General features: G+C 35.5%; 1 protein-coding gene across 3 annotated transcripts in view; it reads right to left on the bottom strand.

The window, feature by feature from the left end:
- LOC134751511 (transcription factor EB) overlaps nt 1-14,876 on the bottom strand; it is a 192,156-nt gene that overhangs the window by 41,021 nt on the left and 136,259 nt on the right. The window contains exon 2 of one of the 3 annotated variants that reach the window (XM_063686937.1): nt 4,594-4,846. The exons of the other annotated variants lie outside the window; for them this stretch is intronic. Within the exon in view, the coding sequence (XP_063543007.1) occupies nt 4,594-4,649 (56 nt within the window). The 5' untranslated portion in view covers nt 4,650-4,846. The remainder of the gene's footprint in view (nt 1-4,593; nt 4,847-14,876) is intronic. 3 annotated transcript variants of the gene reach the window in all.

Below are 14,876 nucleotides of genomic sequence, written 5' to 3'. Positions count from 1 at the left end.
TGTTACTTTAATGTTAATCTTAAGTTAGTTATTAGTTAGGTCCCTACCGAAAATCAGCGCTGCGGCCAAGCTTAAGCTGAGTCCGGGTCCTTTTTTCGTGCGCTCCTTTTTTCTACACTCTCTTATGTAACCTACCATCATGTGACGTTAATAAATGTATTCTATTATATTCTATTCAATTCTGTAAGTGGAGTAGGCATATGTACAAACGCCAGAGTTACCTATAAGTGACGAAACTGCTTGTTGACGGTCTTCCCTTATAGACGGTCTTACCCACGATGACCACAACACTAACTGCCTTTAATTAAGGGTTATAATCAATTTCAACATCTCAAGTGATCTGCTTGTTGATAAAACAGTTCCGTTTCCTTAAAATCTACTTAATTATGTCTTCGAAAAGGTTCAAAATCCAACAGCAAACTAAAACCCCATGTTTTCGATATTTACACAGTGTTAATTAAAGAACAATCTAAGACACCTCCGGGGCGGATGCAGGCGATCTTCTGCCTATTACCGAAGGTAATTAAGCGGATTATGCGATAACAGATTTGCATATAATGCGTCCATTCATAAAGCCGCCATTCATGCTGATTGTAGTATGCGTTGTGAAATAATTTACACCTGTAGTAGCTGACAATAAAGGTTTTTCAAATAAAATATAGGTATACCTACAGGAAGCTAATAACTTAGCAAACTTTTCCGGTATTATGTAAACTAACTTATAAGTTTTAAACTAACAAAGGCACCAACTGAATTTATACATATTGACAACGAAAACAAACTAGACAAAGTTGCTTTGTAGGGTTCCGTACCCAAAGGGTAAAAACGGGACCCTATTACTAAGACTCCGCTGTCTGTCGGTCCGTCTCACCAGGCTGTATCTCATGAACCTTCTTCTTCTTGCTCGTGTAGAGGGATCAAACTTCTTAAAACTAAATTTTTGTCTGCAAATGTTTTGCCACTTCTAGCCCTCGGGGTGTGGCCCTCAGGAGATCTTCCTCAGTGCACATCGTTGAGGCCAGAGAACACTGTCTCATGTGTATTGTTGTATGGGTTACTCCACGGTATAAATTATCCATTATCTCATGAACCGTGCTAGCTAGACAGTTAAAATTTTTACAGATGATGTATTTCTGTTGCCGCTATAACAACAAATACTAAAAATAGAATAAAATAAATATTTAAGTGAGGCTCCTATACAACAAACGTTATTTTTGCCGTTTTTTTTTTAACTTTTAAAACTTTAAATAAAAATGAAATATTATTTTGATTATTTAACTGGCTCGTTTTTGTTTACTATCAATTTGGTCTGCAAATTTTTGTATATTTTTTTGCAATGGTCATCTTATTCACTAGCTGCTAATTTTCCATTCTAAGCTATAAGGCTAGTCACCCCTGTATATTTTGGACATTACTCAACGTTCATCAGAATCGGGGCCAATTAAAAGTTAACTGTGACATCTCCTTGGGAACTAATCAATGGTCGTTCTCTCAATATAACGGCCGTCAAATTATAACACGACATTCTGCATTTTTTCACTGTGTTTATAAGAATAATCTAATAATACAAAGATACATGTGTATCTAACGAGGAAGTTCTCAACCTTGTGCAGGAGAGGAGGTCCCTGTTGCAAATCATTGAGAGCAGAAGAGGGAAGATGGTTGGGCACCTGTTACGACACGAATTCATAAAAAATATTGTGGAAGGGAAGGTAGAAGGCGGAAGAGAGGGAGATCAAGAAGAACATACATGTACCAACTAAAGGAAAAGATAAACGTCGTGTCGTATCAGGCGGTCACACGAAAGGCTCAGGAAAGAGATACATGGAAATTGCTCCACCGACAAGAGCTAGGCTCTTAAATTAATGATGATGACATGTGTAATTAGAGGTTTAGTTGAGCTTTAAATTATGGTATAGAGGTAAAGTCAGGCAAAGCTAACTCTGCTGCGTTTTTGATAGCAGTGTCCAAGTGTTATTTTAAATGTGTTAACCCACATAAGCACCATTTCGAGAAAATGGCGTCCAAAGATTTTTTCGTGGTTTTTAAACGTCTAACTTTTATAAAATTATGACGTTATACAAATAACACCTGCACACTCTTTACTATCAAAAACGCTGCAGAGTGATTTGCCTAACTGTAGAAATTTTTGGGCATAAAAAGGGGGTGGGAGAGCTTAAAATCACTTGATGACATGTATCCACTATTTTGCAGTTGTCAAAGATATAGATAAAACATCAACGCGCGTATCTGCCGTCCCGAGGCGTATTTTGATTTTAAGTACCTTAATAATAGGTTATGAATTTGATCTGGATTTTTCAAAATCAGAAACCAATTTCAAAAATAGTAAGAAATTTCAAAATTGATACTTCACTTTTGACACTGACAGACAGAGTTTTTTTACCGACTTCTTTACCTTCGAGTAAATAATAAATGTAAGAAAAACACATTAGATTATTTTAAAACGGGTCACTCACGTATTATTAAGTCGAATAGCTCGACATGTTTCGGTCCAATTTACAATTTTCGGACGAATTTATTTATTTACGGTTTATTTACATGTCGAGCTATTCGACTTAATAATACGTGAGTGACCCGTTTTAAAATAATCTAATATGTTTGAGTCTCACGGGAGTTTTATAGTAAGAACAACACTTCTAATAAATAAGAATAACATGACAGCGATTTATAATCGCGTATCAATCAGGCCTAGCATGAGCGCTAATGATTACGTAGCCTCGCTCACCGGATGGACTCAAGACCGTCAGCGTTGAACATGCTAATCATGCACATGCTGCAAAATTATGTATAAGGTGGAGGGCGGAAAATATCGCGGGATTTTAAATATCGAAAAATCAATTAATAATTATTTTAGAAATTCGCCCGGTCGTTTGTACATTCTCGTAACTAATATGCCTACTAACTTGCAGGTTTTTTTTCGCGATTTCGGGGTTGGTCGCATTGTAAAAGTTGCGCAGTATAATCCCAAAACCTCCCTATTTTTAGCCACCGTGTATAATAAATAAGTATTAATTCGTTTTACGATTGTTATTTCCGTCGCGGAGGAAAAACCGACAATCATAATAGTAGTGAAACAATTACGTGTAATTAATGAGAGGTTGGTACCCCTACTTATCACTTATGTTAATTAATTATTTCGACTGATAATAACTTTATAGGCTTAGACAAATAAAAACACGCTTCATTATGAGATTCATTTTTAAGAACACTGAATGGGTAAGTATTCTTATAAATTCTAGAAATATACATTTAATTCTGCAAATACTGAATTATTTTTTTCTTTTTGTCGACTATAAAATATGAAATGATCATTCTGATCAGTCTTCGTTGACACAATTAAGTGGGGGCGCACAAGTAATTATTAACGCAAAATTGTATTTTTTGTATTGAATTTTTACACGTTTTCATCAATGGCAAATTTCAACCAAAACCTTAAAATATTAATGTTGGCTCGATAGAAAAAAATCTCGTAGACGCATGATAGATGATAAAATTGCAACCATTACACCCGTATTGGTTCATTTACTTCATTTGTATCGTAAAACATTAAATTTTTTTAGTAATCAAGCAGTCGGACCTTGATTTCTATTTTATTGGTTGCCCTCCGTGACGATTAGTTTAAGTTAACTAAGCTGAGTACAATAAAATATGTAGTTATGATTTAGATTTAGATTTAGATTCATTTATTTCATAATACAGATTACATTATAAATTGCAGGCATGTCAATTTACAAGAATTCATATTATGATCGTCAAAACAAGGATGTCATAAGAATATAATCAATAAAATAATAATTTAAAAATTAAATAATTACAGAATAATAAGATTTCAAAATAAGGACAAGATAGTATCTCCTGTGGTGGATCGTCAAAATACATCATACATGATTCATAAATTCACTAACAGAATACAACGGTTTATCCAACAAAAAATCTCTTAATCGGCGTTTGAATGTTTGGTCACACAGTTCACTTCGTATAACAGCCGGAAGTCGTTCATAATAGGTTGGTCCTATGACACGAGGGTTTTTCTGGGCTAGGGCCATACGGCGAGGAACCGTTCTTGTACAAAAACAATGCACTTTATTCCTGTGCAGTAAGTAAACTAGTACATAATTATGAACATATTATACATAAAGAAATATTATATCGCAACAATAGCCTTCGCATTAATGTAACAATTAGAAAAGATTACATGTAAATCAAAGCAAACAGAAGACCTAATGGTTAAAAAAAACTATAGTAATCACATATCCTCTGGGCTCTCTGAAACAAAGATTGAACTTGCTACTGTAGGCAAATCTTTGTTTCAATCTATAGTAAGTTTAAAAATGATCTGACAAAATTGTCAACTAAATAGTTGAGCTCATATCAGGTGAACGTTTTCTCTCCACCAGCCCAAAGTTCACCTGATAGCTTATAAATATTACAAAATTTTCTTTTTCTCTCAATGCTACATAATGAATATAGTGAAGTACTCATTTTAGTTACCATTTCTTTAAGCGCACATAATAATATCGATCCTGTTTAAGCTTCTTACTACCTATAAAAAAAAGGTAATATAATACTCACTCTTTCTTATTGTTGACTACAATGACTAGCTTGACTTTCCTAGGGCCCTTGGTCATTTTGCAGAAGTCTCTGCGCTGCTCCGGGCCCTGGGTAACTATTTTTAAAAGTGGAATGTTTCCGACGATCCGCCAGGGGGCGTCCTGCTACCTCACTATCATCTTCACTAATTCACAGTCTTCGCACACACATGTTCTTAACACTGGTAATACACTCACTAATCACTTGTATAATACTGTTTGATTTTGACGACACGCTGAAGAAAAAAGTTGATAAAGATATTAAGTAATTTCAAGACATAATAACAGATTATGATATGATTGATGCAGTAGGAGTGACGTTTTAAGCTTTTAATTAAGAAATGACAGTTACTAATTTTACACGTGTATGTGTTCTGATTCTGACTTCTGACATAGCTAAAGATAGAACTGCAAATGGTGAAGATCTAAACAAGAATGGCAATAAAAGTGATGTTACGTAAGTTCTTGCGTAAGGATGTGTAGAAGACGACGTTGTAGCAAACGTTATCAAAATCCAAAATGTCTACAATCACGTCGAGATCACGGATGATGAATGATGATACATAGCAACGCGGCCCCGATTTGATGATAACGCTATTTGATAACACCATTTCAAATATCAAATATTTAGGTAACGTCAGCTTCGGGATTCTTGCTGTTAAAAGTTTTCTAGTTTTGTGTTACTTTTTATAACTACGCAATTCATTTGCTTTTTACTTTTTAGATAATTGTGTTTACCGTCTTGTGATTAGTCACTTTTATAATAATATTATTTAAGTACCATTTATTGGCCATTACTTTCTCGAGGAACCCTTTCATAGATAATGTAAAATATATAAACGTGATTCGTTTTCATTGTGACAATGTTAATTAGATTGCGATTATTACGGCACAACTTAATCTAATTAAAATCAAAAGTAGGTACGTCATTAAGACGTCATAATCTCTGGAATTTATGCAATCACTTTAAAGTACATAAATATTTTGTTACCACGTCGCAACTGTTGCCGTTTCATTTCTCATTCGCCTTATTTCAATTTCAACAATTTTACAATTAGTATCAAGATTTGGATTCCAACATTTATGTTTCGTCATCCAGCTTTTGTCTAAAGAAGAGAAAGAGAAAATAAACCTTTTTCTAAATACTTTCTCGTGGGTAGTGTTGTATCTATGGCTATGGCAAGTATTTCAACTGAGATTAGAAACGCATGTATCGCGTTCTAGACGTTCATATAAATCCCCTACAGATAATGTCATAAAACTGAGACAACAGCGCCCTCTATTAAACGCTGCGGTGATCAGAAAAAACGTCTATTGAAAAAAAAAAACAACACCGGTGTGACATTGAAAATGCTTTACAAAGAAGAATATTAAATATAAAACCATAGTCCTACTAAAGATGTTGCGCAACCCAGTGTTGTTTTATTTACATAAACTAAAAACGAAGTAAGAAAAGTAATTCGCAAGGCCAAAGTTAAGAACATATCCAAAGAAGCCACAGACGGTACGCATTTCGATTTGAACGTGATAACTGATAAGGTAAATAAGGACATATTTAATCTATTTAGATTAGTTACTCTCGAAATACTTGTTAGAGACCATGTGTGGATTGATCAAGGCCTTGCAAGGATAAACTTGAGACGTAGAATCTTAGAGCATTTAACCGGAGTCGCATTTAAGGGCTCACCCCTCTGCCGAAAACTTTGCACAATTGTGCATATACTTTTGTATGGACTAACGCTTATCTGACATGGCTACAAATAGTCATACATTTGACGTGCCCCTCCTTTGCAAAAATCGGCAGACTATTTTGTACAGAAAATGACAGACAAGGCGTAGAATAGAATCAATAAATGAAAATCAATCGATATCGATGTTACTTTTAAGGACATTTTCAATTAACATTGAAATGAACTAAGTTTAACATAATAATTATATCACGATGTGTGTCCGTTAAGGTTATTAATAAGGTTTTTTTTTTCTATTGTCGACAAGCTGTGATTTTTTCATAAATCTTTTTTATCTTCCAACGTAAGCTGCTTTATCCCGATTGCATCATTACTTTTAAAGCGTTTGGCTCTTTGACATTATTATTTTTATTTATTTGACAGTTTTTTAATATTATAATTAGTCTAAGCGGCTTTCGCCTTTTTCATGTACCGCTTTGCAATATAACAACACAAATTAACAATTAATACACATGTGTTTTAATTGTAATTTGAATTTTTATTGTAATTTAATTGTAATTTTAATTTTAATGTAATGTAATTTCAATTTATTTTATGTATTATTATTAAGTTTAAGTAATTTGTAATTTTTATCTATGGGTTTTTGCCTGAATTAAACATATTGAATTGAATTGAATTGAACAATAATAACAAATCAGTATAAAATAAAAGTATGAAAACGGATTATATTGCGTATAAACCGAAGACAATATTCAATCAATATAACCTAATAAAATAAGCAAATTAGGGCGTCGTGACAAGAACCTTCGATTTTAAAGGTACGACGTAGAACTTTGTTAGTAACTGCGACTTCAAAGTTATCTTTGTTTGCTTTACACTTGGTGGACCCGTGCTAATAGAACACGTAACAAACCAACAAACACAAAAACGGTGTAACACACATTTTAAATCAATTAAGGCGGGACTCCACCAGTGTGCAGCACAACAAGCATATTCAGTACCTATAAAAATGCTTGTGCCGCTCAGTGCCACACACTGGTGGAATTTCTCCTTTACAGCGGTATAAAAAAACTTATGGGGCAAAAATGATAATATTTCTTCCCTTTTTTATTGTGGGACGTACCACATTACAATCTATATCCCACGTTGATCAGAGTTGATCCTCGTAATTTTTTTCATTTTGATTGACATCTGTAACATATATACAATTTAAGACTGATGCCACTTCCAAAAATATAAGCAATGTCAGTTTCTCCTACTTTATTTTATTAATTTCAAAGGCAAATTCTTAAAAAAGGCCACTTAGATATCATATAGTTTATGTAAAAAGAGCTATATATTTTATCGAAATATAACTCTTTATACATTGTTGATGTATAAATCATTCAGTTATGAATGTATTTCAGGATTGCTGGCAATTTGAAAATTGTATGTCGAGCGTTATTCAATTGGCCCAAATTTCGTGTCATAATTATAAACGGTATGTGAGCCCAGCAAACAACAGTTACAATAGGCTCCAGTTATAGTTTTATACGAAAGTTCTCGTAGGACTGATTAGATTTTTTAAGTGAAATTTAATCGCTTTTGATTATTTAACTGATGATTTCTCGGTTCTCGTATGATCAGAAATCGATACTAAGCAGACTGTAGTGATATCTTAATCTTTTAGATTACTATCAATAACGATTTTTATATTTCAAAATAGTCAATCATAATAAAGTGTTTAGGTTTTTAGTTGATTGTGGGATTTATTGGGCACAACGTAACCATTAATTACGATAGCCAAAATGCGTAGTTTTTTAATGATTTAATAATCTTTTGAATCAATCAAAGCGATAGCAGTGCTATCGCGACCAACCTTCTAAGATAACGTACTTATTGATAAAGTTCCCTAAAGTTGTGTCTGTTATTAACGTTACAGTTTTTTTTACGAAATAGGTCTATTGTTTCATCAATTCGGCAAATCATGTCTTATTGTTTTCAATCGAACAGCTTTTTTCGATTTCGGGGTTGGTTGATAAAGTTTTTCACATTGTCCGATCCGATGTAGAATGTCGAATAACCTTTGGAGAAAGGCAGCTGCTAGAAAATGCCCTTTGCATTAACGTTTTCTTTTAAACAACAAACATCTTTGTAGTCGTATTCGACATTCGATATCGGATCGAACAATATGAAAACGGTAAGAATCTATCTCTAATTCATCTCATTCGCTATCGTTATTTACACGTAAGTATGTATTGCTTGCAGTCTTATGAAGATGTCATAGTTAATTCCGTGAAGCCCCAAACACGGCAGTGTACACATGTAGACACGATGAGCAAACAGCCACGTCTACTGAAGCCCAGCCATCGTAACAATTTCTGAGTGTAGGTATGTAAATCCCAGGCTAAATAGAAGTATGGAAACAACGTTGCTTTCTTTAATATCTAACATAGATAAACAATAAGTTTTTGAAATAAAACCATGAAAACGGATTATATCGCGTATATTGAATTTATAATACATCCCGACGTTTCGAACAGCGTTCGTGGTCAACGCATCCCTGGTATCGCGGTAACCGAAGACGAAAAGTTTTTGGCAAAAATTTCATTTTTGGTAGGTACAAGCTTTTCCTCTGACTATGCTTTTCTTTCCACGGGCAACTGAGACTCACCGAGACAATTCTAACAACCCCAAACACAATTAGGTTGTGTTGTTTTATCACAGAGTTCCCATGGCCACCTCCTGTCTCCATCATCAGATCAGCTCCATGTCCTCATAATATTGCATTGTCATCCGATTTACATATGTAAGTATGCAAAATTTTATCAGCTCAATCGGAAATCCGGAAGTGGGTCAAATTTAATTTCTAAGATTTGACCCACACTAAAGGGGCCCACTGACTATCAGTTCGCCGGACGATATCGGCCTGTCATTTGTTCGGAACTGTCAAATTTTTGTTCTAAGTGACAGGCCGATATCGTCCGGCGGACTGATAGTCAGTGGGCCCTTTAACTAACTATGTATACATACCTACATACTTACAGGGCAAGTTAAATAGAAGCATGTAAAAACTCACATTACAGTTTAAACATACAATAGGCCTACTTCTTAATACATTTTCTAATAGTTCAACTCGAATAACGTCAACTTACTTAATTTACAATTACAAAATCTTTTATTTTTACGTTTTGTTATATTACCTACTTCAATTAATGACATGTCAAGAAAGTTTTCTGTGAAAAATACGAGTCTCGGAATACAGAGTCTTATCCATGCTATGTACAATATAATGTTCAAGGTCATTCATTTGCGCCTGGCTCACGGCCTACTACTAGAATGTTACATGAAATGCCTGGCACCCGCGTCTTCGAGCATTTAGGCCTCACGTGCAGCTCTCTAACTTTACAGCGTCTCACTGTCTGCCCTTTCGTCCACTTTTACGCTTTTTAACACAGATTGATAAATCCATGTCCAAACTCGATTCTTCTGCAACTCGATCTTCGGCCTCTCAAAAATTAAGTGCGTCCCTTGTGTTAGATGTTGAGGATATCTCAAACGGTCTTTTAGTTTTATTTTTAAATATCTGACAAGTGACAGATGGTTTGCCGCGGTTTTGGACAATAATGACATTGACAGGAGATTAAGTTAAGACAGAGAAAAAAACGCAAGTTGTTGGATAAGAGATTTGTATTGTTTTAATTATAGAAAACTCAAAATAAATAATCTATTGTAAACTAATTTGGAGTTTTAGTGAGTGTCTTTTATCAGAAGTGGCAAGAACGTTGAAGAATGGGCCTCAAATGTCAAAGAACAAATGATATAAAAGCAAAACCTACTGACTGAGCAAACTGAATGCTTTAGTGCAAAATCTTGAATATTGAGTATTGCACATATGCAAACATTTTACAGCCTACATTCTTAGCTATGATGGCATATACGCATGTCAACAACTCAACAACAATGACAACCTTAGTGACAAGGTTATGCTAACCTTAAAACATGAAATGTGTATAATAAAAGTTTGGTTATTTATATAATGTTGAGTAATTGCTTCATGTTGATAAATATTTCAACTATTCTAAGATGAAAAGTAACGAGATTGAGAACTACATGCACAGATGATGATAGTTTGGGTGTTTGGATATCCACAAAGGCCTAATTGTTAATGAATTATTGCAATGTGCTATATGGCCATATATAAAAGGTTTATGAAATATAATCAGCCATATAAGATTGAATGAAAATTTCAAAGTCTTTCCCAATGATCACTGCAGCTGCTTGATGGGAATCTTCACCAAATTGTGCACAAGGATTTATTTTTTCAGCGAAAGCAAAGAGCATTGGCAAAAGAAAATCTGCGGTGAGAGATGACTGCAGCTAACTATTATGTCAAAAGTTACGAAGTGGATACTGCATTTGCTACTATGACAAAAGTTAAGTATTCTCTACACAAGTTCTTTGTTTGTTGGCTGTTGGCTTAAGGGTATACTTATCTAATCACATGAAGGATATTATTATTATTTTGTTTTAGACAGGCAGCTGATGCTGCTACGTCTAAATCATAGTTCACTTAGCATGATTTCACAGTTTTGATAGTTTGTCTAGTCTATTTTTAAATTGATTCACACTTGTAGAGTTCACAACTTCAGAGGGTAATTTGTTCCAAGCCTTTACTATTCGGTTTGCAATAAAGATGCAAGATAGTATGCTATTTGAAGTTCTCCAACAGTACTGCCATAAGTCAGTATTGGCTCACACTTCAGTGTCAGACACTTAAGGTTGAGACCAATTTGTGAGACTTCAGTGGAAATTGTGGATCGTGTAACTGTATGAGATATATGTGTGAGTTATCACTGGGTTAAGTGTTGTGTATAGAGGTGTTATGAAAAGCGTAGGATGCTGGCATACAAGAGAAATAAAATAAGACAGATTAGTATATGAGGATGGTAAATGGGCGATTTATAGTTATTTAAGAAGGGAGTAAATTTAGAGGTTGAGTTTTTGATCAAAAGTCGAGGGTTAGATAAAATAGTTGGTTAAAAGGTAAAAAATAATAATATGATATTAGACCGAGCAATTATTCCGTAATTTGGGTAAGGTCTACTGCAATCCATTAGAATTAAAAAAAAAAAATCTTGATTAAGAACAGGAACATTAAAGGAGGGGCCGGAGTAGTGGAGTGTTAGGTAGAGGAGCAGGTACTAGTTGTCAAGAACGGGCTGCGCAGTGGCATAGGGCTGGTCTCTGGTCTTGGTCCGGGTTTGAGCATGTTGGTGCCAGTGTGAGGGGAGAGATAGATGGAGCCTCACTCAACAGGGTGTTGTTAAAGGCAGGAACCGGAACAAGGATATTTAGAGGTGGACTGGTTACAAGAGGTCATGTATGTTCTTAATGGATTTACTATTTGGATCACATCACAATATAAAATATAGACTTAGAAAACTATGTAAGAAAATGTTGATATTTACTGATCAAAATTTTGTATTAAACTCAAAATTAAAACTAAGAAAAGGGAATTTAGAATGTTATGTGCCAGAAATAGTATAAAGGTTGATAGTGTAACGCTTCGTAAACACGTGGTACAAAAACTATAGCACAGGTTACAGTATTGGACCTACACCTTAGGTTAATATTTTGATCACATGTTTTATTGATATTACTGAATGCTTATAAAACTTATTTTACAAGTTTTTTTTTATTTTTTATTTACTTGCAATGTATCTATATAACTATGTATGTTTGCACGGGTCAAATCTTGCAAGCTAAATTTGACCCACTTTCTGGTTTCCGATGAAGCTAAAAATTGGCACACATAAGTGCCACAACAAGTTGGACAGCTTTGCAGCTATTTTGCGCAAAAGAGTGGCATCCTTAGTGAAGAGGTTGCGGGGCAGCCCAAACAGCATACTGAACACCATTGCAGAGCGATGTGAGGGGCGCTTCCAGAAGCACTGGAACCTTTTGCATTGCTCGCTAGGTTATGTATGATTGTTCTTGAGTGTGTTATTATGTATATATTAATTTAAGGTGCCTACTAATACTAGCTCTAAGTAAACTATTTTTTTTTTTTTTTTTTTTACTAACAACTATGGACATTGTTTCCGAAATAATTTGAATTTGAATTTAAATAAGTAAGTTGCGTGACAATGCAATATTATGGTACCATCCAGCTGATCTGATGATAGAGACAGGAGGTGTCCATAGGAACTCGGTGATAAAACAAGGCAACCTAATTTGCAAACCAAACCGTGTTTGGGATTATTGGAATTGTCTAAGTATTAGTTGTCTGTGAAAAGAAAAGTACAGTCAGCGATAAAAGCTTGAACCAAAAATGAAATATTTGCCAAATTTTTTTATAATATGAGGGATAGAGTTACCTAATCAAGAATCTCGATAGAGTATTTGACTTGTTTTGTAAGTGTACATCTTAGTGCATGTTGATATTGTTGATGTAATTGTAGCCTTCATCATTAATTAAAGATGATGTCCCAGTGCTGGGCACAGGTCTTCTCCGCAAGGTCATATTTAATCCTTCTGATCAAACATTATTTTGATAAATTATTAGAAAAATGTTAGTGAGTCAAGAATAGTTGAACCGAAATTTGAAATGTTGAATCCAAACATGCTTTAACATGACGAATATAGTTATTGCCCTGAATTATGATTGCAGAATGTACTGGCAAGAGTCTGCGCACTTGAGCGGCGGTGCGAGTCTGCGCACTTGAGCGGAGGTGCGAGTCTGCATACTTGAGCGGAAGTGCTAGGCTATACGTCTAAGCGGCGGTGCGAGTGTGTGCGCCTGTGTGGCGGTGCGAGTCTGCAGGCCTAAGCAGTGCACAGTCATCGGGTTCAGTGGAGTCGCTGAGGACCAACTTAGCTAAGTCGCAAATCTCCTGATGCGATTTAGAAGGCGCACGAGGCGTAGAAGTTCTGAAGTGCTGCTTGCTGACCTTATTGGGCGAAGGCTTTTCATCATGAGGTCGAACTGATAACTGATTATGACGCTAGCTCGAGTGCAGTGCAGCCCTATGTTCAATGTTGCAGATGGTCTGATCACTATATACTGATGTGGCCAGAGCATTGCCCATCATTGCTGGCGTCATTATGTGGTCTACCTAAACTAATGCTTATCCTAATATAATATAATATCTAATGGTTAATCCGTTATTTAATGATACATGTATGGTGTTTCTTCTTTAACACTACTAAACGCTTGTGACATCTCAGAAAAAATATGTCTAGGTTAATAATTGTATACAGTCATGCATGTCAATAGTACAAGATTGAGATGATTGATATGATATGTTGATGATTCAGGTTCGGTAGATTCATTAAAATATGATTGACTTTTACACGAAATATTATGAAATGTACGATATTATGGTATTAGGATGTCTGAAACAAAGTAACAGATAGCGAAAAGAGAATAGTTAGTAAAATAGAATTATCTGGTTGAGAAAAAAAGCTATTCCACCTAAGTAACGTGATGTAAATAGTAAGGAAAAATGAAAGTCAAAGAAAATGATTGTTGTTTATGAAAGTCATGTTTATATATGTGAACATATATTTAATTATGATAATACTTACTGCCTTTAGATGAATACTAAAGGTTATAATGTTGCCTTTTTGCCGCTGAGATTGTTATTTGTTGCAAATATGGATAAGTATACTAAACAAATGAGCAGGTTCACCCAGCCACACTGGTGACTGGTGTGGTGCAGAGCAAAATGCCTTCTCAGGTGAATACTGTTAATGTTTTAGACTGAGTGACCAGGTTCATCCGGCCCTAGTGTGGTGCGGAGTGAAATGTCACCTCAGGTGAATATTGTTAATCAGTTAATGTTTAGACTGAGTGACCAGGTTCACCCGGCCCTAGTGTGGTGCGGAGTGAAATGTCACCTCAGGTGAATATTGTTAATGTTTAGACTGAGTGACCAGGTTCACCCGGCCCTAGTGTGGTGCGGAGTGAAATGTCACCTCAGGTGCATATTTTTAATGTTATAGACTGAGTGGCTAGGTTCACACGGCCGCATTGGAGGCTAATGTGGTACGGAGTGAAATGTCACATCAGGCTATAATTTTTAGTGTTAGGTATAGACTGAGTGGGTAGGTTCACACGGCCGCAAGTAGAGACTAATATGGTACGGAGTGGAATGCCACATCAGGTGAATGTTAATAATGTTCTAGACCGAGTGGGTAGGTTCACACGGCCGCATTGGAGGCTAATGTGGTACGGAGTGGAATGTCACATCGGGTGAATATTTTGAATATTCAAGACTGAGTGGGTAGGTTCACACGGCCGCAAGTAGAGACTAATGTGGTACGGAGTGAAATGTCACATCAGGCTATAATTTTTGATGTTAGGTATAGACTGAGTGGGTAGGTTCACACGGCCACAAGTAGAGACTAATATGGTACGGAGTGGAATGTCACATCAGGTGAATGTTGATAATGTTCTAGACCGAGTGTGTAGATTCACACGGCCGCATTGGAGGCTAATGTGGTACGGAGTGGAATGTCACATCGGGTGAATATTCTGAATATTCAAGACTGAGTGGGTAGGTTCACACGGCCGCAAGTAGAGACTAATGTGGTA

Source organism: Cydia strobilella, chromosome 22 (assembly GCF_947568885.1).
Source record: "Cydia strobilella chromosome 22, ilCydStro3.1, whole genome shotgun sequence".
Lineage (NCBI taxonomy): Eukaryota > Metazoa > Arthropoda > Insecta > Lepidoptera > Tortricidae > Cydia > Cydia strobilella.
Note: the sequence above shows the minus strand (reverse complement) of the source record. Positions and strands in the feature narration are given on the sequence as shown.